Raw genomic sequence first — 22,787 nt, forward strand, 5'->3', positions numbered from 1 at the left:
AACCCCCTCATCTCCTTCCATAACAGCATCCTGCACGATGACTCCATTCAACAAACCCATGGGGACCATCTCCACATAAGTTTTAGGGGGTTGTGGCTCCTTAGATGGCATACCTTCACTAGCTCCTCTCTTATCTTCTTTTTATTCTTTTGATCAATTTCCTCCATAGAAGAATCTGCCCGATTTGCCCCTTCCGTTTGTTCCATTCCTACTCCGCTATTCTCGCTCATGAACCTTTACTCAAAATTTAGAGAGAAAGTACCATTATAGCATGCGGAAGCTGAAAAAAAAAAAAAATAAATAAATAATCTCCATCCACTTTATCTATTGTCATTAAGTGAAAATTGAAACAATACAACACTTAGTGGATAAACATGTTATTTTAGGATAAAATTGATGGCTTGTACTACAATTTAATTATTAAGTGATTTTTTTTTTTTGGGAATTGAGATTTGCTAGTTTAGTGCATCTTGAATACACCTTTGTTTTTTTTTTTTTGTGTTGGGGGGGGGGAGGGTTAGCTATAACATGCAATTTAACTATAAGATGGGCTTCACCCTAGGTCTCGAGGAAAATTTTATTAATTGAATACTGTTTATAAAATTACTATTGTCAACTCATTCCTAATGAGGCTAAAAGATTATAAAGTTTGGGATTGTAATGTGCATATCGCGATTTGTTAGTATTAAGAAGCCAAAAGACAATCAAAATCATATGCACTACTAATTTTGCTCTTATGCTTAGTCATCTTAGATTTCGAATTGTTGGATCTTTGTTAGATGACATAAAAGATAAATACGTATTAATGAACCTTAGGATTATTTTTGAGATTAACAAAGATATCATGTCATTAATGAATTAATTTTGGACAAAAAAAATAAGTTAATTAACTGACTTTAATGGAAGAAGACATCAATAATTTAAGGCAAAATTCAAAGTTGGATTAATAATTGCAAAACGATTAATAGACAATACATTAGTTAAGTTATAACATAAGGAGACAAAGTGTATCCCAGGGCCTATTTGGTTACATGAACAAGAGATTTCAAATCTCTGGATTCATGAATGTGAGACTTATACTTGTTTAGTTGTGAAAATCCTTGGATTCATAAAATCTAAAAATTCATATTTTTACACAAAAAACGTGAATTTGTAGATTTATAGGTATGAGGTGAAATTTAGAGATTTTACCTCTACTATAAAGCGCTAAACATTTATGCATTCACAAAAATCACATCGACCAAATAGTTTTCAGGATGAATCTACAAGTTTCATCCCACATATTCAAGTTAACCAAACAGTTAATCTTATGAATTATGACTCCATAGATTTGAAATCTAAACAAGCCCTAGAATCTGGATTATTTAGTCATTCTACAAGCATGGAAGTTTTCCTAATCTTTGCTATGAGGTGGGGACAGAAACTCTCCAATAAGATTTTATATTCATTAACATTATTCACGTCGTGCCAATGCAAGATTTGATTGAGTGGTAAAGATCCATATTTCTCCGTGGAGAGGTCATGGTTGGACCTAGAAAGCATTAAATTTCCAGAATTATAAAAGCACCGGTACAAATAACAAAAAAAATTATTCACGTCGTTTAATCGACCGTCCAGGGAGAATTCGAGAAACCAGATTATATGATCCACGAACATCTCGATTTGTGGGTCCCTGATATATCTCTCTTAAAGCAAGAACTTGACGACGACCAACGTTGTCACCTTGGCTTAAAGCCTTAAACTTAAAAGCCGTTTCAAGCTCCAGAAATTTAGCCCGAGTCGGAATTTGTGGCCGTTTTTCTGAATTGTCGTCTCATTAAATTCTTCTCGAAAAAGAAGAGACGATTTTCTACAAATCTAGGTAGTTCTTCTGGTTTTCTCTTTGACTTCCAAACTCCGATTCCGCGTTTTCTTTTACGCGGAATCGGAAGTCTTTCAGATTTTGGAAAATTTTATTTGTGAAAGGTAACAGATTCAAAGTACGAGAGGCTTGATTTCTCTTCCGATTCATTGAGGTTTCTCTACTGTCCGATGGGAACTCCTGAATTTCCCGATCTCGGCAAGCATTGCAGTGTTGGCGATTGTCATCAAATCGATTTTCTGCCATTCACATGCGATAGTTGCAACCAGGTTTAATTTACTTGTCTCAATGGTTTCCATTTTCGATTTGCTGCATTTTTCGTCAGTTTCGTTAGTTTTATGGTTCAATGAATTGATTTAATAGATGAGTTAAAGCTGGATTGTGATTAGATTTTGATGGATATTTTTCGAGAGTTCATGAAACATTCAATTGCTTCCGATTTACATGGCGCTGGCTAGGATCATCTTCAGTGTATTTAAATGTCGTTTGTAGCAGGAGGAAATCAATAAATTGGAAATATTACTTAGTGCGAATATGTTGAACTGAAGATTTTAAAGTATCACACTCTCAGATGAAGAAGTGGAGGTGAAATAGGAAAGAAGAATTAGATATGATCAATTAAGAAGAACCACGATACTATTCTATGAACTATTATGATTTTAACTTTTTTTGAAATTTTGTACACACCAGCCCCTATTAATTTTTCCCTGTTGTCACTGTAACTGGTACGTAATAATAAATCTGACATGCAAGTGTGTTCTATGGTTGCATTGATAGCATCTGGCATAGTAAGAAGTTATTAGGTATACATTTGGTTGCCAAAAATAAAATAAAATTTGGCATACATTTTTCTTCCTGTAAGTGATCGATTGGGAACATCCGTATTTAGGAATTATCAATGCCAGGAGGTATTCTCTGTCTCATTGTGTAAATTGTGATGCCTTGGGAACATCTGCATTTAGGAATTGTCATTGCAGACAGTATGTCGACTTGGCCCTTTACTATTCCTGGTTTCCTCATTTAGATACCTGTTTTCTAAGTCAAAATTTATGATATTTAATTTTCTCCCACTTGGTATGAATTTCTTAAATTTATTTGTGTTCATTGGAAGGTTTCAGCAAAATCCTCAACTGCAGGAGTCTGCATGTTAGACATTACCACATATCTCTCAAGTTTTCTGTAGAATTGATCTGTCAGGTGGTTATTGTAAGAATTTTACTTTATGTATTGTGGTGTCTCATGACATATTGTAATGATAGATGACGTTGCTGGAGTGGTCCTCCCCTACTCTGCTTCCTTTGAGAGTGGCACTCCCAGCCATTGGTAACCTTGGATGCCTGTCTGTTGACATGGTTCACTTGCTTGTAGAACTGGCTAATATCAGCTACATTGAGTCCTGTGAATGCAAAGGATTTGTTTGAATCATGGGATGTAATGGCTTGATCAGCTACATATGAGATATATGAAGCTGATTGTCTGATCTTGGCATAATCTAGCTTTTTGGACCATGATAAGTTCTTAACTAGGGATAGCATTGGAGCGTGTTAAACTAGGTGTAATGGCTTGATCAGCTACATATGGGATGTAATTAGATGTCATAAACTTCATTCTCAGAGCCTATGGTTCTTAAAGGTAAATAAAGGGGGAGACACTCCCCCGTAGCAAGTTGCTAACTGATGTGGCCCAAGAGTAGGAAACTCAAGAGACAAATGCTAAACTTTTAATTCAAAATTTTTGCCAATCTTTAGTCTATAATGATTAACCTAATATTTCACTAGTGGAAGACAACTAAAGACTCTCAACAATATTGAAACACTTCATAACACACAACTCAGATTGGCTGTCCAAATAAGCTTTTTAAGCTAATTTGAATGTTCAAAAAGTTCTATTCTTTCTTTTTGGATAGGTAATAGATGATCGGACTTCCTTTTCTAAGCGATAGAATATTAAATAATCACACAGTTTTACTAAATTTAGTTGTAAAATGATGGTCACATTAAGCATGCTGCCTCATGACTCATTGTAGTCTAATTAGGATGCACAGTCACATGCACATTCAGTCTATCAGTACTTAATTAAGGCTTGTGCTTTTATCAGGCTCTCTGGTTGCTATGCGCTTTTTGAGAAAACAAGCATAAGCTCTGTTGGTTCAACAATTGCCGCTCTAGGGTACAAAAGATCTTTGCTTTGTAGCTTTGCATGTTGTTTAAAATTAGAGCTTCGAATAGTGAACCATTTTTTTGGTTATATAATCAATCTTTAATATTATTGCTTGCAACTTCTGTGTGGTTGGTGTTGTTATGTTCATCCTGTTGTGGATCCTCTATGGTATAGTTCTCTTTCTCTTCTTCTTTCTTCTTCTTCCTTTTTTTTCTTCCATTTTTTTTAAGTGTTCTTCATTCGTTAATGTAATGAATGACATCCATTACTGGCAACATCCTACCTATTCTTTTGTTGGCCTTTTTTTATCATCAATTTATTTCATTCTTACCTGTTAAAGTGTTTGTTCCTGAGTTCCGGTAATTTTTTGTTTCCTATCATGTTCAGGTGTTCTGCTTGGAGCATAGAAGTTATGTGAAGCACAATTGTCCAAAGGCCAACAAACAGGATGTCACGGTTGTCATTTGTCCACTTTGTGCTAAAGGAGTCCGCTTGATCCCTGATGAAGATCCAAACATCACTTGGGAATCTCATGTGAACACTGAATGTGACCCATCAAACTATGAGAAGGCAACAAAGAAGAAAAGGTGCCCTGTCCCTGGCTGCAGAGAAATTCTAACTTTCTCCAATATGATCCGATGTAGAGACTGTGCTATAGATCATTGCTTGAAGCACAGGTTTGGACTAGACCACAAGTGCCCTGGGCCCAAGAAACCTCAGTCAGGGTTCCCATTTATAGGTCTCCTGAATCGGAGTCAATCAAGACCAAGCAATAGTCCATCTGTATCATCCCCAAAGTGGACTACTAGCTTTCTAGATGCAGCTTCCTCTTTCAAAGCCTCGGCTGAAGCAGGCATGGCGAAGTTGAGTATTGCAACTAACCAAGCATTGCAGATGGCAAAAGATGGTATAGGGCCGAGCAGCGGTAGTAGTGGACATGTGGAAGAATGCCCACAGTGTCAGGCAAAGTTCACGTCTGTTTCATCTCTTATAGATCATGTAGAGAGAGTCCATGAAAATGGAAGCAAACGAACTACAGTTAAAAAGGTGACTATTGATGTTTGCCCCAAATGTAGTAAAGGATTTCGAGATCCAGTGTCGCTGGTGGAGCATGTTGAGAGGGATCATGGAGGAACTTCTAGAGCTTAGAAGGTAAAGTTGATAAATTGCTGATCTGGTTAATGATCTAATGTGCAATACACTCTAATGATAAGTTGGTTTATTTTCCTTCTGTTGTCTCTTCAATTGTTTCATGGCAAGTAGGCAACCTGGTCCGTTGAAGCTTTAGTATTCATTAAAATCTTGTTTTCTGTTCAATTGTTTGACTGGCTATAAATATACTGAAGTTCTGATCATTGAGTGGGAGAGTCCAATGTATTTATTCATATGTGGCTCAAAGGTAAGTCTTTGTAAACGTTGAACACTGACTTCGAGACTTCTGAAGACAATTAGCAAATTAAGCAACTGAGAATGAGAAAAATATCTTTGATGGAAGTTGCATTATAAAAATTAATACAGAAATGAAGGATGTGAACACATTTGACTCCTTCCAATAAATTAATAGTCATAGCAAACTAAATTGTATTAATGTTAACAAAATATCTATAAGATCCTTACATCTGATTCATCCCAATAGTCGTGTCTGTACAAAGAAATTATGGGACAGCCACAATTGTGAACCTATATAAAAGATTCAACAAGAAAGATGAAGATGCAAAAGTAATAGGCCCACTAATAGATGCTTATTAGTGTCCATGAGCCATTTTCAAGAGTTTGATCTATGTTCTATACACTTTAGAAAATTCAAAAGAATGTGACCAATCTACAGTGAAGAAGCAGAGTATGCAAATAATGTTCCAGTTGGTATGACCTTGGTTTGAAATTTCTTCTATAGTGTCCTTTCTAGAGATCCCAACAGATGTCATGTGGGACCAATTTCCACAAACAACTTCTTCTAGTACCCAACTGAAATGGAGATCTGTTGCAAAATTGATCCAAGACCAGTAAAACCAGCAAGAGATCAGGCAAAACAGAACCACATATTTGGACAGACTTGTATTGAGAACAGAAAAAGTTCTGATTACCCATGCAGGGCCTAATATGCTTGCTGGAATTTGAGAAGCTAAAAGAAAGAAGGAAGAAGGGAAGTATCTGACTTCGGAATCATCAGTTCATCCCCAATATCTGTGGAACCACCAAGGGCTGGAGCTACATCATTACAATCCTTGGATAGCCTTTGCACTGACAAAAAAGAGGGAAACTCCAATTTCTCAATAACTCAAATTCTGGGTTGTGGTGCCTCGTTTACTTCATTTGTAGCATGTGTGGTATTACAAAATAAGTGACTAGCCCTACTTGGCCACTAAGCATCTTAACAAATAGTGAATCTAAAAATAGTGGCTCTTTTAGAAAGAAGCTCTAGTTTCTATCACACAAAAATAAGCAAAATAGTCAGTCCTAGATTGTTATTGGCTCAGCTATTAAATCAATTACAAAATATAAATTAGAATAAGTATTCTATATAAACAATAGAAACTTATGTAATAGTGGGTCGAACAGAATATTCAAGCCAGTAGTATTCTAGAAAAACTCCTCTCCATGTAAATCAAATCCACCGACTTGAATCTTTGTTCAATTTCTTAGAAGAAAATACACTAGTTCTGGTCGCTTGGTTGTGGGACTTGCTAGATCTAGTTATGGGCCTGGGTCTTTCTCCCCCTGTAACTCTACTGGAGTGACCCCAGTCAATCTGATGTGAACAGTTATGTTAAGGTACTGTAACCTGTGATTAGAAACCTTACCCAACTGAAAAGTTCTACCAAAAAGAATAGCAGTGGCACTAATCAATCTTCATAATGGTAGCAGGAACATATGGCAGAGGCAAAGGAGTACAAAAAATATTAAGCATAAATGGGTTCCTCCAGGATTCTCAATTCAAACAGTGTATTCCACTTTTTTATAGAGTCCGGGAAATATAAATAAAAAAAAAAAGAAAGAAAATAAGATAAAAAGTGTGAATACTCTCAACATAATTTTCCATAAATAACTAGAATAGATCTAAGTTTTCTGGAAAAAAGCACTCCGACTTTGTCATATGAATTAACCAATGATCCTGCTGAGAAGTACATATTAAGTAAAGGTTCATTAATGCTATTGTAGAGCTTGTCCTGCTTTTTTATAAATTTATTGTGCTAATGACCATTAAAAGAAAGAAATCTAATTATGATATTTGAGAATTTAAACTACAGAATATATTTTTTGGACCCTGGTATTAACTACTCTTTAGCAGACAACAGCCCGTAACCACCAAAGGCTATGGTTTTTGAAAGTTGTTGCATAATTCCCATCTATCAACTGCTCATTCACCAGCAATTTAGCCACCTTGAAATCCCTTTGGCTTTGACTCTGCACAGAATTTTCTTTTTCTAGGGAGCCTCACCTTGATACCCTTACCCAAAATTGCTTAAACAGTTGACTATTTCTACCCCAGAGGAGTGAATGATTCATGTTGGAAATTAAAAAATAGAATGTTTACTGTTGTTTATCCAAGATAGAGGATGAAATTTGTGTAATACATGTGACCTATCTGGATTGACTGAGAGCCTGTTAAGCATGTGGTAATATATTGTCAATTGGATTGGGTGATTGGGGAATTGAAGGTGACAGAAAAGTGCAAGCACCCTTGGACCGATTCTAGCAATAATTCTAATATATTGGCAAGCTGGATATATATGTCCTTGGACCTTAAGGCAACAGTCTGGAGTGGGATTATTGCTATCTACGAGTGCTCCTGGTTGGTAAATGAATGCACTTATATCATTCTGATGGTAGGAATATTCTAGGGCACTTTATTTGTTAGCCTTTTAGTTGTAAAGACCGGAAGATTTGAAAGTTGGAGTGCTGCTAGTGGAATAGGTTGTATCCAGATTCCTGAGTAGTTGTTTCATGTAAGTATTGTCTCTGGTGCAATGTCCACCCTCATTTTATTTATTACAAAGTCAACTGATAAGGGTTAGTCGCAGTCTCAAATGATGGAAAAGTTTCCAGGTTTTTGTTGACATTTCAATTTTTTGTTTTTGTCTTTTTTTGCTGCACTTCCACTTTACCATTTTGCAGCATGTTAAGACATCAATGGTAGGTTCTGGAAAAGGGGTAGTTTTGGGTATTGGAATAATCCATGTGGGAGGGTCACATGAGAAAGAGTGTTCGTATTGAGGGAGTTATGTAGGGTGAAATTGTAATTAGAAAGAGTGGGTGGGGGGGGGGGGAAGGAACGAGGTAGGTGTTTAGGGCAAGCTTGCTTGCAGTAGTGAACTGGGGTGAGTTCACTGGTTTTTGTTACGGAAGGCACTGTGGGGTGAATTGTAAGGGAAATTACAGATTGTTATTGGAATTCAATCTGCTTTTGTTTGTTCATCAATTGTGATCCAATTCTTGTATTCATTTTAGTGAGATGCATCGTGAGAGATTTCATGGGTGAGGAGTGACTTGTTGCTGGAAATTCCTGGTGAGCAGAGAGTAATTCGCTGGTAATTTCAGAGGTCATTCCAGGTTCTTATCAGCGTGGTATTAGAGCTGTTCAGATCCCAGGGCATGACTAGAGAGGATGGAAGCAAGAGTGGAAGAATTGGAGAAGACAATGAAAGAGATCCAAATCCAGTTTGCTGTGATGGACTCTAGGTTTGAGCTCATAAGTCAACAATTGGAGAAGGAGCAGCAGAGTAACAATGAATTCAGATCTCATCTGAGGACCTACCTAATGCGAGGGAAGGCTTTCAAGACTGATTCGCCAACACCGGAAGTGACGCAAGAAAGAGCATAAAAAACTCCACCTCTGGCAAGTGTGAATGTAGCGAGAGGAAGTGGTGAAGATCTGAATATTCTCGAAGGGGCTGGCCAATGTAGGGACTTACTCACCTCGGCAACTGAAGATGCCGATATTTACTGGTGAAGACCCCTGGGGTTGGGTTGCAAAGGCAAAGAGTTATTTTCACCTCTATGGGCTTGACGACAACGAGATTCTCCGAGCAGCAACATTGTGCTTCGATGGACCTGTGCCTGGGTGGTTACCATTCTAGGAATTCCAGGCACCTGTGTTGTCTTGGGAGGCTTTGAAGGAAGTGCTGGCGAGGCGATTTGGTTTGCCTCAGTCGAAGAGTCCCAAAGAAGCTCTTATAAGCCTCAAGTAGCAAGGTACGGTCAGCAAGTTTCGTGAGCGCTTTGAGATCCTAACTGCAGCGGCCGGTTGTCAGGATGAAGCCTGGTTTCGTGGAACTTTTCTATTGGGTTTGGTGGATGAGATACAAGCCGAGGCTTAGTTGTTCAAACCCGAGAGCCTTACCCAGCGATGGAGTTGGCCCATCAATCGAAGCTAGGAATATGGCCTTGAAAGGCCTTCATCGGCCCATTAGGTGCAGCCCATTTCGGCGGTCCAGCAACTAGCCCAACAAGTCATTAATATCCATTTTGTAACTGTGAATGGGCCTAAGCCCAGCCCAGCCCAGCGACTGGAAATGAGGGTTAACCCAATTGGGTCGACCGGAGCAACCCAGCCACAACCTAATTCAGCCCCAATGAGTCCCAGTTTGTCATCTTCCCCAACGTCTCCTCTGGTAGCGGCAACCCCCACGACAACTTGCCAGCATTCTCGTTGGTTGACACAGGATGAAATCAAATGGAAGATGGACAAAGGTTTGTGTTTCCGCTGCGATGTGCCCTATTCGAAGTCCTATCAATGTCCCTACAAGCAACTTAAGGTACTGATGCTCCATGATGACGACACTGAACCGGTAGCAGTGACTGAGGATGCCAGCACTGGAGAACTCAGAGTTGCAGGGAGTGGGATTGAATTCACCTTGGGGGCAAGGTGAGACTTTAGGGGGGAGTATTGTTATGACATCAATAATAGGTTCTGGAACAGGGGTAGTTTTGGGTATTGGAATAATCCTTGTGGGAGGGTCACATGAGAAGAGTGTTCCTAGGGGTCCTTGAGGGAGTCATATAGGGTGAAATCGTAATTAGATGGGGGGTGGGGGATGAGTTAGGTGTTTTGGGCAAGCTTGCTTGCGGTAGTGAACTGGGGTGAATTCATTGGTTTGTGTTAGGGAAGGCACCGCGGGGTGAATTGTAAGAAATTACAGATTGTTATTGGAATTCAATCTGCTTTTGTTTGTTCATCAATTGTGATCCACTTCTTGTATTCATTTTAGTGAGATGCATCGTGAGAGATTTCAAGGGTGAGTAGTGACTTGTTGCCGGAAATTCCATGTGAGCAGAGAGTAATTCGCTGGAAATTGCTGAGGTCATTCCAGTTTCTTATCACAGTAAGTTATCTGAGTTGTGAGAAATCTCGTTTTTCTAGAGGTCATGAGTTAAACTCTCTTGAGGCCTTTACTATCTAAAATCATTAAATAGAAAAAAAGATCAATAAAAGTCCTATTTACAGGTTTGAGTCAAGATAGGGATAATTTATTTTGGGAGTCAATGTATGAATGCTTGGGATGTGAAGTGGGGTCATTTTGAGAGGTGGATCGACAACTAGGAAAAATAAATGATCAGGAAAATGAGATCAATAAAGATAACATACAATGCTTAAGTAGGGCAAGTAACTGCATAGGGGTAGCACAATTAGCTTGAGAGTAGCTATGGCTTTTTAACCTTCAAGTTGTTTGTTTAAATAATAAAGATGAGCTGTTTTCACAAAAGACATGACACTCTGAGAGGTGAACTCAGTTATGTTTCTGGATCAGTTCCAAGGACTAGTTTAAGAACACCCTATGCTGATAAATTTGGGTTAATGGATTATGAAGTATATACTTGACCTGAAGTTGGGGAAATGCCTAAAGCACCGTACAGAAGCAATTGAAGACCAGAAAAAGAATGCCAGACTGTTAAATGGTTTTCTGTTCATGGATTTAAACTCAGAATTGGTTTGCATTCTGTTTATACCAAGTATGGATAATTCGAATCAGAACTGAAGGAAATTGATCGCACACCTGATTCCGAGTTTTCAGACCTTATTTCTACTTCATTGTTCAGTGCTTTATCTATCTCTTTATTTCCTTTTTATTTTATTAATTTTATTTCTTCCCTGATTAGATTCCCTTCACACCAGTTGTAGATGTGCTGGCCTGCACATTCTTCATGACTGCCACATGACAGCTAGCAGCCAAATTCACTGGATCTGTCCATGCCATCATCTGCTCATCTGCTAATTCCCAAACTGATTTATTTCATCCACTTTTCATTATAACGGATAGACAATTGTTTGAGAAAACAGAAAAATCAATTGAACAATGGGAAACTTTGTGAATATTTGGGAGGACCCATATATGGTTTAGTCAAGCTGCCAAATCATCCCTATTTACCAACTCTCAAATCGCCCAATTGTCTTACAGGTTGGAAAGGAGACATGTTGGAACCCTTTTTCTATTATATAAGTTACACTTGGTTTACCTAACATTTAACAAAAAACTACACTTGAGGAACAGTTATGTTTCATAATTGGTATTTGAGGTACCCATGTTTCATAATTGTTACGCTGGGGTTACCTTATTTTATTTTTTATTTTTTTATATTTCCAGTTTTATCTGTGGATATTTTTTTGCTGTTGGTACTTCCAACCTGTGGCCTGCACCCTTCTTGCAACTCCTTCTAGGAGTCTCACTGCAGGCAGAGCATTGTTGTGCTCTGTTGCACAGCAAAACTCTCCTGGAATCTGCCGGTTGCCCAACCCGCCACCAACTTGGGCAGTGGTTTTGTTTCAGCTATTGGTGGTACTTCACATTTGAACAGGGCTTCATCTATCTGGCATTTCTATATTTCTAGGGCTTCACCCCAAAGCAAATGGTGAACCCATGTTAGACTATTGTGAAGCGATCAGCACTTTTAATTTCTAACAGGATCTCATGGACTAACAAATGTGGTTCTTTGGCTTTCCTCAGTCACATTCTTCAACTCATTCACAAAGGTCTCTCGTCACATTTAATTGGACTTTCCTAAGTGAAAGTTGGAAATCTAATAGAGATTTTTTTGGTCAATCTGTTTCTTCTTATTCTTAGAGTTGCTTGTTTATGGTTGTGGGAGTGCAGATGTTTTAGATGATGGTGATGGGTGCTCTCATTCCAGCTCCTGCAATGTTTTTCTGCCCTGCTTCATGTAGTGGTGTGGTCCTCTTCACTGTAGCTGATACGTCTCACAACTTCAGTGTGATCCTAGTCCTATTGAGGACCAGTGCTTTGGACATGGAGTCCTCTTCAGTTAATTTGCAAGAGGCAATATTTACCTTGAATCCTAAAACAACAGGTGTTGTCCCTTCCTTTCCATTATACTAGTGTTTTTTAGTGTGGAAAGAAAAAAGAGAAGAAAAGATAGTTCATCATGTTGTGTCTAATTGTTCTAGTTTGATAAATTTTCAGACCATTGGAGGTGCATTTCTGTTCAAATGTTGTGGGGCTGCCTTTCTTGATTCTGCCATGGTTTTGGGTAGGAGCAGCAGAAAGGGAGGGTGGGGAGGGGGAGTACAGGAAGAATTGGAGAAGAGAGGGATCACCAATCCTTTCCCCAGAGTTGTGTAGGAGTTCCAAAAAAACCAATCATGAACCCTAGATTTATGCTGCTGCTGCCTTGTGTGCTTTTGAGAAGGGTTGTTCCCTAGGGTTGCCTCTTTTCATTTTTTTGTTTCCCCTTCCTCTTCATGAGCCAAATTACTGATAGTCTGTAGTCCAGTTATTTTGTTCCTTGTTTTCCCTTTATGATTTGAATCCCAGAGAGATTCTGGCATTTGCACCATTTGGTGTTTGGTTCTTGATATGAGTAACAACCCTTTTTTTTTTTAAAGCAAAGATGAAATAACACATAATTAAAGTGAATACTAGGAGAGGAAGAACTTATCAAATGCTTCGGAAAGAAATGTTCATGGTCTGCTGTTGGCTCTTGAAATGAGCTAGGGTTTTAACAGAAAGAGGGGAAAAAGAGAGAGCAAGAGTGTGGGAGTGGCTGGGCTAGTGCAGGAGCAGCAGTAGCCAGGAGAGGCACAACAAAGCTGGTGGGGGGGGGGGGGGGGGGCTTGAAGTTGAGGTTTTTTTCTTTTCTTTTTGCATCTAAGATTCATCCGGGCCAATTTATGCACATTTCGACTACGTTCTCTGGGGAGTTTTTTATAATTAATAATGGCATGGCTTCACCCCTGATTGTGAGGAGATTCGAACTTTGGTCTTTGCCAATTGAGCCACCACTGATGCTATTTTTAAAGTTAGATACATGAATACTTAATTAACTTCTATGATACCCAAAATGAATCCCAACACATTCAAAATCGATGATCCAGTTTCCAAATCCAAGTTCCAAAAAGTGAATTAAATTCATCTGGTACATTTTTCCCAGGAAGGCATGCAAGCACATTATCAGCACCACTCTTTAATGACACGAAGTCAAAGAAATCACAAAACCTAAAACATTAGAGGTCGTATGTTTGCAGAAGAAAAAGGGTTGAAACAATTGAAAGTGTGGGATGCACACAAAGTGGGGTAAAGGGGAAGAAACATAAAGAAAGGAGTAGTGAGGCAAATTAAATATGTGAGCCCCATAAGCTTATCAACTCATGAAATTTCAACAAAAATGCAATGCTTAACTTTTGAGTATTTCATTGAAGTATTATGTTTTTTTCATCCTGTTCACCCATTTTATTCCATCAAACCAATTGGTTTCTCAATATTTTTTAGAAAAATCTTGTATATTCTACTGACCTTCTCAAAGCGCTTGGTGGTCCCAGAAGCTTTGCTTGGGCAAGTGAAATAGATGGATCAGCTTCCTTGCCTAATTGCGTTCTCTTCTCCTTCCCCAAAAGTAATTAAATAAATAAATAATTTAAAGAGGTGAGGGTTGGATTCTTTAAGTTGGCTAAGGTTGAAAAATAAAAGCTCAAGCAAGCGTTTCAGTTCCGATCAATCCTATCTACTGACCCTCATGAAAAAAATACTTTTGAGCAGCACATCCACTTGCAAGAAAAGAAACGAAAACTAGGTCGAACAACTGGAAGATATTGATGACAGCATCAAAGCAGTAAACTGGAGGTCATGAATAAGAAAAATAAAATAAAAGAGGAGGTCATTAAATACAAAAAGTAAAATGAAATTGCAGGTCATTAATAGCAAACAAAAAAACTGGGCACTGTAGTTTGATTCCTCAACTATTTCAATGGATAAGTGTTACAGGAAACAATCATCTTTTTCTTTTTCTGTTTTTCTCATAGATGACACAAATGAATGAACCCAATGGATCTTCTTTTATTACTCCTTGAAAAATGTAAATAAATAACCCTCATGAACCAGTATAAACTTATGGGCATCCTTATGCCCCTCCTTCACTGATGAAGGTCACCAATAGTCTCCGCAAGAACATACCCCATTCTTGAAGTGGTGGAATCTGTTAGCATCTCTAACTACAATCACTCTCTCAGTGACCAGGGAGATGAATTTGGTCGCATTATGGCAATCTAAACAAACTCTAAGATTCTTGATAATCCTGATCTCTGTTCCTGGCTCAGTACTAATGAGCCCAAAAGCAATTGCCAACTTTTCACTATGAATCTTCACCATCTCCTCCTTTTCTTCCTCCTCAACATCATACAGTGCTGCACCGGTGTCGGCCTGGAAACCAGCTTCCCTCATCTTTCTGCTCAATTCCTCTAACTTGGCATAGATAGCTTTTGATTGTGGATGGGAAGAGTCACCTGATGTAAAGATATGCAGGTTGTCACCAATCTCAATCAGGGTGCACCCAGGTGTCTTGCTCAACTTTCTCTTCTTAACTGCTTGACGAATTGTTGCAGCCTCGGAATAGTTCCTGTCAGCTGAGTATATGTTGGAGAGCAGAACATAATACCCAACATTTTCGGGATCCAGTTCCAACAACTTATTTGAAGCCACACTTGCTAGGCTTGTATCCTTGTGTATCATGCAAGCACCAAGTAATGCACCCCATACACCTGGTCCTGGCTCAACAGGCATGCTCTTTATAAACTCCAAGGCTCTATCCAGCTGCCCAGCTCGACCAAGCAGGTCAACCATGCAGGCATAATGCTCAGGTCCTGGCTGAACCCCATGCTGCTGCATCATTGACTGAAAGATCACATCTCCCTCACTTACTAAACCAGCATGGCTGCAAGCGTGCAAGACCGAAAGAAATGTGACTCCAGTGGGAGATAACCCAGAATTTAGCATCTCAGAAAAGAGACTGAATGCTTCACTGCCATGTCCATGGAGTCCATAGGCTGCAATCATTGCATTCCAAGATACCACATTCTTTTCAGGCATATCATTGAAAATACCTCTTGCCTCTTCCATTCTTCCACACTTCGCATACATGTCTATTAGAGCTGTTGACACGTATATATTGGACTCAAAATGTTCTCTCAGTATTAGCTCGTGGACCCATTTTCCTAGAGAAAGAGCTCCAAGCTGAGCACAGGCTGAAAGAATACTAGTAATTGTAGTTGGGTTTGGGCAAACATCTGACATCCGCATCTTCTGGAAAAGAGAGATTGCCATTTCTGTTAACCCATTCTGAGTGTAACCGGAGATCATAGAATTCCAAGATTCCAAGCTTTTGTCTGGAGATTCATCAAAAAGCTGCCTTGCAGATTCTATTTCATTTAATCTACTATAAACAGTAGTCAGAGCAGTAGAAACTGAAGAATTCAAATTGAGCCCACACTTCAAACAGAAACCATGAATAGAACGTGTGAGATAAAGATGGTTAAAGGGAAAAAAAACAGGAATCAAACCCACGATTGTACTTGAATTAACTTTCTCCCCACCAGCTAACAATTGCCTAAAGAGACTCACTGAAGATTCAGAATCACCATTGCAGGAGTACCCTGAGATCATAGCATTCCAAGAGATCAAATCTGGACGGCCAATCTGTTCAAACAAAAACCTCGCAGCAGAGACTACACCGCATTTAGAATACAAAGAAATCAAACCTGTGAGGACATAAGCATGGTGATGGAAGCCCATCTTAATTGCCAAACCTTGAACTTTCATCCCCTTCTTCAGTTCTTGCAATTCAGCAGCTGCTGGAAGAACAGCAGCAAAAGTGGTCGAATCAAATTGGGTTCCTCTCGAGACCATATCCTCAAAAAGCTGTATCGATTCAGAAAAACTACCATTCTGCACCAACCCAGATATCATGGTATTCCAAGAAACTGTATCTGGGTTAGGAATTCTATCAAACACTTTCTGTGCTGTCTGAATTTGAGAGAACTTAAGATAGAGATCCATAACAGCAGAACCCACAAAGACATCAAATTCAAACCCAAAAAGGATTGAATGGGCATGAAGTAGAAGCCCAGCTCTCTTAGAGTCGAGGTGTGAAGACACCGATATTGCAAAGGCAAACGTGAAGTTGTCAGGCTTGAGAGTGGTATTCCAAAGGAGATTATTGTAAAGGGCAATGGCAGACGTGGGTGAGCCATTCTGGGAGTATCCTCTGATAAGGACATTGAAGAGGAAGAGGTCAGGCTTCGAAATGGTGGAGAAGAGGAGATGAGCATAGTCAATGGCTCCAAAGTCTGAAAGCCTATTAGTGAGCTTTGTTGTAGTTATTAAATCGCTATGCAGACCATTGATGATGATCTGGGCTTGAATCTGCTTGAGTTGAACCAAGGTGGAAGCTCTACACAAAAAATCAAGAAAGAAATTGCGATCTGATGGTACATAAGATAGGTTTCTAACAGAGGTTTGGTATTTCAAACATTGTCGAGAATAGATTGGTGAACGTAACAACCTTTTCATGCTCTAATTCATGGAGAAGCAAGGAATAACCCTCACCCCACTTGTTAAGGGGAAGGGGGCCGTCTCCTCCTCTTTTTTTTTTCTCAAACGCCCCCCCCTTTGTGGGGGAGAAGGGGCCCCCCCCCCCCCCCGGGCCCCCCAAACACCCCCCCCCCCCCCCCCCCGAAATTCACCAAGACGAAGACGACAAAACACCAGAGAAATGACACAAGAGAGAGAGCAACCCATGGTTATTGGAGAGAAGGCGGGAATACTTCTAGCTCCACAGGAACAAACGGGGAAGGATTCATGACAACGATGGGACTCCGACCCTCCCATCACGGCGAGGAACCTCGACAGCGAGGAGGATTATGATTAGGGTTAGAGGAGGGACAGCACCATATAGGCAAACCGAGGGCCATCAAGATCTAACGGTCCAAGCCCACACAGCCAGCCATATAAGAGTTCAGTAACGATATACCCATACGGACCAATAAGAAACCAAACAAGGAACACAACAAGAAGCCCACCTAGTGAATATCAATTAATATTCAACACCCCACTGGGCATATTGATTGGACACAACGAGTAAAACAAAACACTCCTTTGTTTAAGAAAACATTGAAAAAGATACATGAAAACATTGACCTTTATGGCACAACTATATTGGGAGGATAACCAGAGCTCAATCCCTCACATAGAGCCTTAAGACCGAATCATGGCAAGTGATCGCATCATCTATGCAACACGACCACCAGGCACAAATACCTAACCGAAAATGGATGCAATATGGTAGTGTGGAACAATGACACTATAGAAATCCCATGTGTCATCCGTTGTCAACCAAACCCACTATGGCCCATGAACCCGACTCAATGCCACGAGAGAATATACTTATGGTTCCACGAACCGTGACCAAGCCACAAAAGAAATACACGGTCCACAAACCGGACCAATGCCACGAAAGCATGTACATTATGGTCGAACCCGGACTCAATGCCACAAAAATGAGATATATGTACATTATGGTTCCCACGAACCGTGTCATCTTTATAACCGAGTTTTAACTTATGTGTTACATGACACACCAAGGCTAATACATGAATGCCTTAGCTTTGCTAAAGTTAACACATACTTTAAGACTTTCAAACAGCAACAGATAATAATGTGAAGATTAATATGTCACCAAAGAACTTATTGAATTCAAATAAATTATCGGTGCATACAAGAGACAAGGAGATAGAATACCTATTACACAATAGAGCAAAGTTCTCAAACTCCCACAAACAACCGCATCTAAGATTCCTCCTAAACCCATAGTTACCGCATGTCTATCAAAGACGCGGGCGGGGACCCTAGTTAGGGGATCTATAACCATATTATCCGACAAATATGTCTCGTGGTGTCACATTCTTTAACCTTTTCTTTAATAGTCAAATACTTAATTCCATGTGTTTAGACCCGTGATACCCTTATTGTTGTTAACAAACAACACAACGAATGTTATCACAGTAACTAGATAGATCTATCCACAATAAAAAAAATGTCAACGCTAATGAGATTCCTTAACCAAACAACTTTATCTTTAGTGGTCAAAAAGCATCGACCATCATGTATTTAGACCCATGATCACACATTTCGGGTAGTTAATGAACAACACGAACGAATTGTGACATAGACAACTGGATGGATCTATGCAGAATGTTAAAATAGAACGGTCAATTATCTCGATGAGATTCTTTAGTCAAACAATTTGAGGAATCGCCCCATAACATGTAGCAAACTCAACCTTTATGATGAAATAAGTAATTTTACCTATTTTACACTCACAATATTATCCCTCATGCCATCAAGGAAAACAACTTCAAGTAGACCTTATTATCCGGACAATTAGCAAGGTCAAATATATATACCTTAATGCTATAGGTCGGAACAAGCTTGTAGATTATCTTATCATCAATTGTCCTCTTCAAGTATCTCAAGATAAGATACTTTCTTCAATTGTTCTCTCTCGATCCTTATAGGACAACCGAATAAGCTCAGTGTATCTCCCTTGAGAATCAAAACCATCTCAAGTATGCAATCTAACATACGAACTTCTTTAAATATAAATTATATATGCCCTCCGAGAAAGATCCAATAAATAGCATAAATAATCCCTATGGATCTCAATGCCCAAGACAAAGATGCCTTACCAAGGTCTTTTATATCATAATTCTCAAATAACAATTGCTCGGTCTTTATGGCGGAGGCCAACGTCACTACTAGTGAGCAAAATATTATCAACATAAATAATGAGAAAGATAAAATTTCTCCCACCGACCTTGCAATATATATATATTGATCTACAAGTTTCTCAACAAAATCGAATGAAGTCACAATATTATTAATCTTTAAACACCATAGTTGGAAGCTTACTTAAAACCACAAATTAGACTTCGTGAGTCTACACCAAGATGATTAAAATCATCAACACCCGGCCAAAATCCTCAAGCAAATGACATGGACTTCTTTATTAAGGTTTTCAACTAGAAAGGCAACTTCACATCTATTTGGTATAACTCTAAAGAGTCCTTAGAAGAGATAGGTGAAAAATTTCACTAGTCTACTTCCTCTTTATGAGTAAACTCTTTAGCGCGATCTGGTTTTAAACCTTATAATCTTTCTTCGTGAATATTTATTAGTCTTATACACCCACTTAAAATAAATGGGTTTAAAACCTTGGGCAACTTAACAAGCTTCCCAAACATCATATTGTCTCATCAACTATATCATATATCTCGTTGCACCCAATCATAAATCTAATTAAAGACAACTTTAGTAACCGGGTCAACCATAATGCCAATGTTATATTCATGTTCATTATATCAAGTAGTCGGGAACAAGCTACATTTCTTGGCTATATCAAACTCGAAAACTATTTAAGAATTCACAATTCCGTTGTCTTAACAATGATGGAAAAACAAGATCCGAGTAAGAAACAAATTAACAATGAAAAACTTTATGTTCCAACTTCTACAATACTTGATTATTCAACCTTAGATTTGAGAACAACTCAAACGCTAAAATGGTTTAAGTTAGATTTATGAATAATTTGCAATGGAAAAGGGAGTAAAAAAGAACATATTTGGAAAGGAACATGATCAAGGATATAAGAGGTCGTTACCGTGGCTTCACCTTATAAAAAATAATTCAGACAAAGTAGTTTTCATACCATACTGTTCACTATGTTCACAAAATTGTGATTAAGCCTTTCGGTTACACAATTTTGCTCGGGACTATCAAACATAGTGAACAGACCAACTATATCCGAATCTTGAGTATTTGGCGAATGGGCCCTTAAGTCGTCCAAGATCCTCATATCAGCCATAATACTCTCCTCCCCGGTCAGATCTAACAATTTCTTAACCAGCTAAAAATTCTTGAAGATTTAGAGATTTAGATTATTCTAAAAACCATATTAAGAGTGGTCATCAACAAATATGATGAAATAATAATTTATACGCAAGGTGGAGGAATAAGGACCACTATCTAGACACCATGACGAATGGGACAAGAGAAAATCAAATCTTCAAACAAAAACCAAAGAATCATAACTTTCATTTTCGCACTTAGTTAACGGACCTTATACTCAATGCAACTCTACACAACAATCATCTTTATTTATAAGGAAGTTTTCACAGTCCCAAATTATTAGTCGACGGACTCTTAGTCTTTACCCCGAACATTTTTATGAGTATTGATGCTCATAAGAACAAAGTTTCTTCTGGAAAAAGGTATTGATCTTTATAATTCCAAACTCGAGAGGATGCAAAGGGCATTGATGGATAATAGCAAGGGTAATAAAAGAAACATTAGGAATCATGAGTTTTATCTAAAAAATAATCATCCGGAGAAATAATCCCTAACTCCTCCAAAACCATCACACCTTATGATAAAAAACTCTTACGAAATATACTTATTTCAACACTAGATGAGACTTAGTATCTTTACGCATCGCATTCAATAATTTCAAAACAAAGTGCATTCGGTGGGTAAACAATTCATCAAGTGTTCCTTGATGGACTTCTTAATGGGCAGTAGAAAAGAACATAACTACTTTTCACCTCGCAAAAAATCAACTTTTGTCTTCTATACTCTTATGAGTCATATCCATCAGTTACTTAGTAACAAAGAATGTGTGGTTAACAACACATCATCTACAATTTCTTGAAGTTTGACTTTTTAAGAATCTCAATAACAATCATATTGTTATAGACAGAAAATGTGACTAACTGAAGAGCACACATATATCATCATGAAAACACCTTTGGAAGAATTCATGACATACGGTGTGATACTCCCTCACTTTATTAGTACTTTAATATGTAACTTATTAGTACATCACTAGAAAGAGCACACATATATCATCATGAAAACACCTTTGGGCAGAATTCATGATATACAATTGTGATACTCAATCACTTTATTATCACTTTAATATGTAACTTATAAGTACATCACTAGAAAGAGCACACATATATTATCATGAAAACATTTTTTTGAATTCATGACATATAGTTGTGATACTCCATCACTTTATTAGCACTTTAATATGTAACTTATAAGTACATCGCTTATTATCACAATGTGGGTAACATATAACTTATAAGTGCATCACTTTAAAGAGTACACATATATCATCATGAAAACACCTTTGGACAGAATTCATGACATATAGTTGTGATACTCCCTTATACGTCGGCGTCCATGAGAGTATTCCAACCTTCGAAAATTTTACCACCTTTGGGTGTATAAACTTCTTAGATTAATCAACTCCCAACCAAATGCTGACTGTCTCTCTCTTAATGCTATCACATAATTACCACCTTTGGGCGTATAAAAATGCATTAACATCAAGAGACATCCCATTACTATATATGGCGACATTCCATAAACCCAACCATGAATGCCACTTTGGCGTCACTCACAATCAAGCTCATGAAATTCTCATATTGGGATATACTTTATGTTACCCACAAATAATGCTAATACATTGTTTGGAAGAAATCCAGATTACCAAAAGGCAATCGAAGCATGTATAAAATACATCACACATTTATATAAAATTCCAAATTACCAAAAGGCAATCGAAGCATGTATAAAATACATCATACATTTAAAATTCCGGATTACCAAAAGGCAATCAAAGCATGTATAAAATACATCATACATTTAAAATTCCGGATTACCAAAAGGCAATCGAAAATACATTTGCATAAAAATCCGGATTATCAGAAGTAATCAAACCCTTTATAAGGCATGCATGATATATATTTTACAATTGTATAATATCATATAAAACATGCTTACAATACAAAGCCATTTGATAAAAAAATCCATATTAAAAAATTCACCCAACGGTGAAATTACATATACAACATAAATATGTCATATCATGTTTCATACATATAAAAATGGAATTTGGTCATGAAAATAATTCCATTGTGTCCGGAAGGGTCCAAAACATAAATCCCCAAAAGAATGCTTTAAAGTTCCCTACGGTTTAGCCAAAAATAAAAAAAAAACTAAATAAATAGCATTCCAATTATCGGCTCAACCAAAACATGATATATAATATTTGCATATATAGGGGTAGAATTGGGTCTTGAAAATGGTTCCATTGCGTTAAATGATCCAAAATATAAAACCCAGAAGAACGCTTTAAAGTTTCTTACGGTTTGGTCGAAATAAACAAATACTAAACATATAGTATTCTTTTTTTTTATTTATTTATTAAACTGGTTCAACCAGCAAATAAAAACGGTCTAATAAATCAGAATCTTATTAGGCCGAACCGGACCGAACCGAAATAAGCAATTGAATCAAATCTAAATTGAACCGAATCGAAATCAGCAATTGAATTGAATCAAAATTGAACCAAGAATCTAAATTAGAAATCGATTCGAAATTGAACCGAAAAATCGAAATCAGAAATCGAATTGAACCAAAAT

At 38.0% G+C, this 22,787-nt stretch overlaps 2 protein-coding genes across 3 annotated transcripts; one reads left to right on the top strand and one right to left on the bottom strand.

Moving 5' to 3' along the window:
- Positions 1-1,733: 1,733 nt before the first annotated feature.
- Positions 1,734-12,469, top strand: LOC149001647 (zinc finger AN1 and C2H2 domain-containing stress-associated protein 16-like). Of its 2 annotated transcripts, none has more exons than XM_089137653.1 (3): positions 1,734-2,130; positions 4,409-5,173; positions 12,112-12,469. In XM_089137653.1, exons 1-2 carry the CDS (start codon positions 2,032-2,034, stop codon positions 5,168-5,170), a joined length of 861 nt encoding a protein of 286 aa, XP_088993779.1. In that variant the 5' UTR covers positions 1,734-2,031; the 3' UTR covers positions 5,171-5,173; positions 12,112-12,469. The 2 variants fall into 2 exon arrangements, with proteins under 2 accessions (XP_088993779.1, XP_088993780.1); XM_089137654.1 differs by lacking the exon at positions 12,112-12,469 and adding an exon at positions 11,136-11,290.
- Positions 12,470-13,827: 1,358 nt separating this feature from the next.
- MEF29 (Pentatricopeptide repeat (PPR) superfamily protein) lies at positions 13,828-16,843 on the bottom strand. Its single transcript, XM_089138933.1, has one exon. It carries the CDS (start codon positions 16,813-16,815, stop codon positions 14,398-14,400), a length of 2,418 nt encoding a protein of 805 aa, XP_088995059.1. The 5' UTR covers positions 16,816-16,843; the 3' UTR covers positions 13,828-14,397.
- Between the last annotated feature and the right edge of the window lie 5,944 nt (positions 16,844-22,787).

This window comes from Hakea prostrata, chromosome 10, assembly GCF_041222555.1.
Source record: "Hakea prostrata isolate BN-2017 chromosome 10, UWA_Hpros_2, whole genome shotgun sequence".
In the NCBI taxonomy this organism is placed as follows: Eukaryota; Viridiplantae; Streptophyta; class Magnoliopsida; order Proteales; family Proteaceae; genus Hakea; species Hakea prostrata.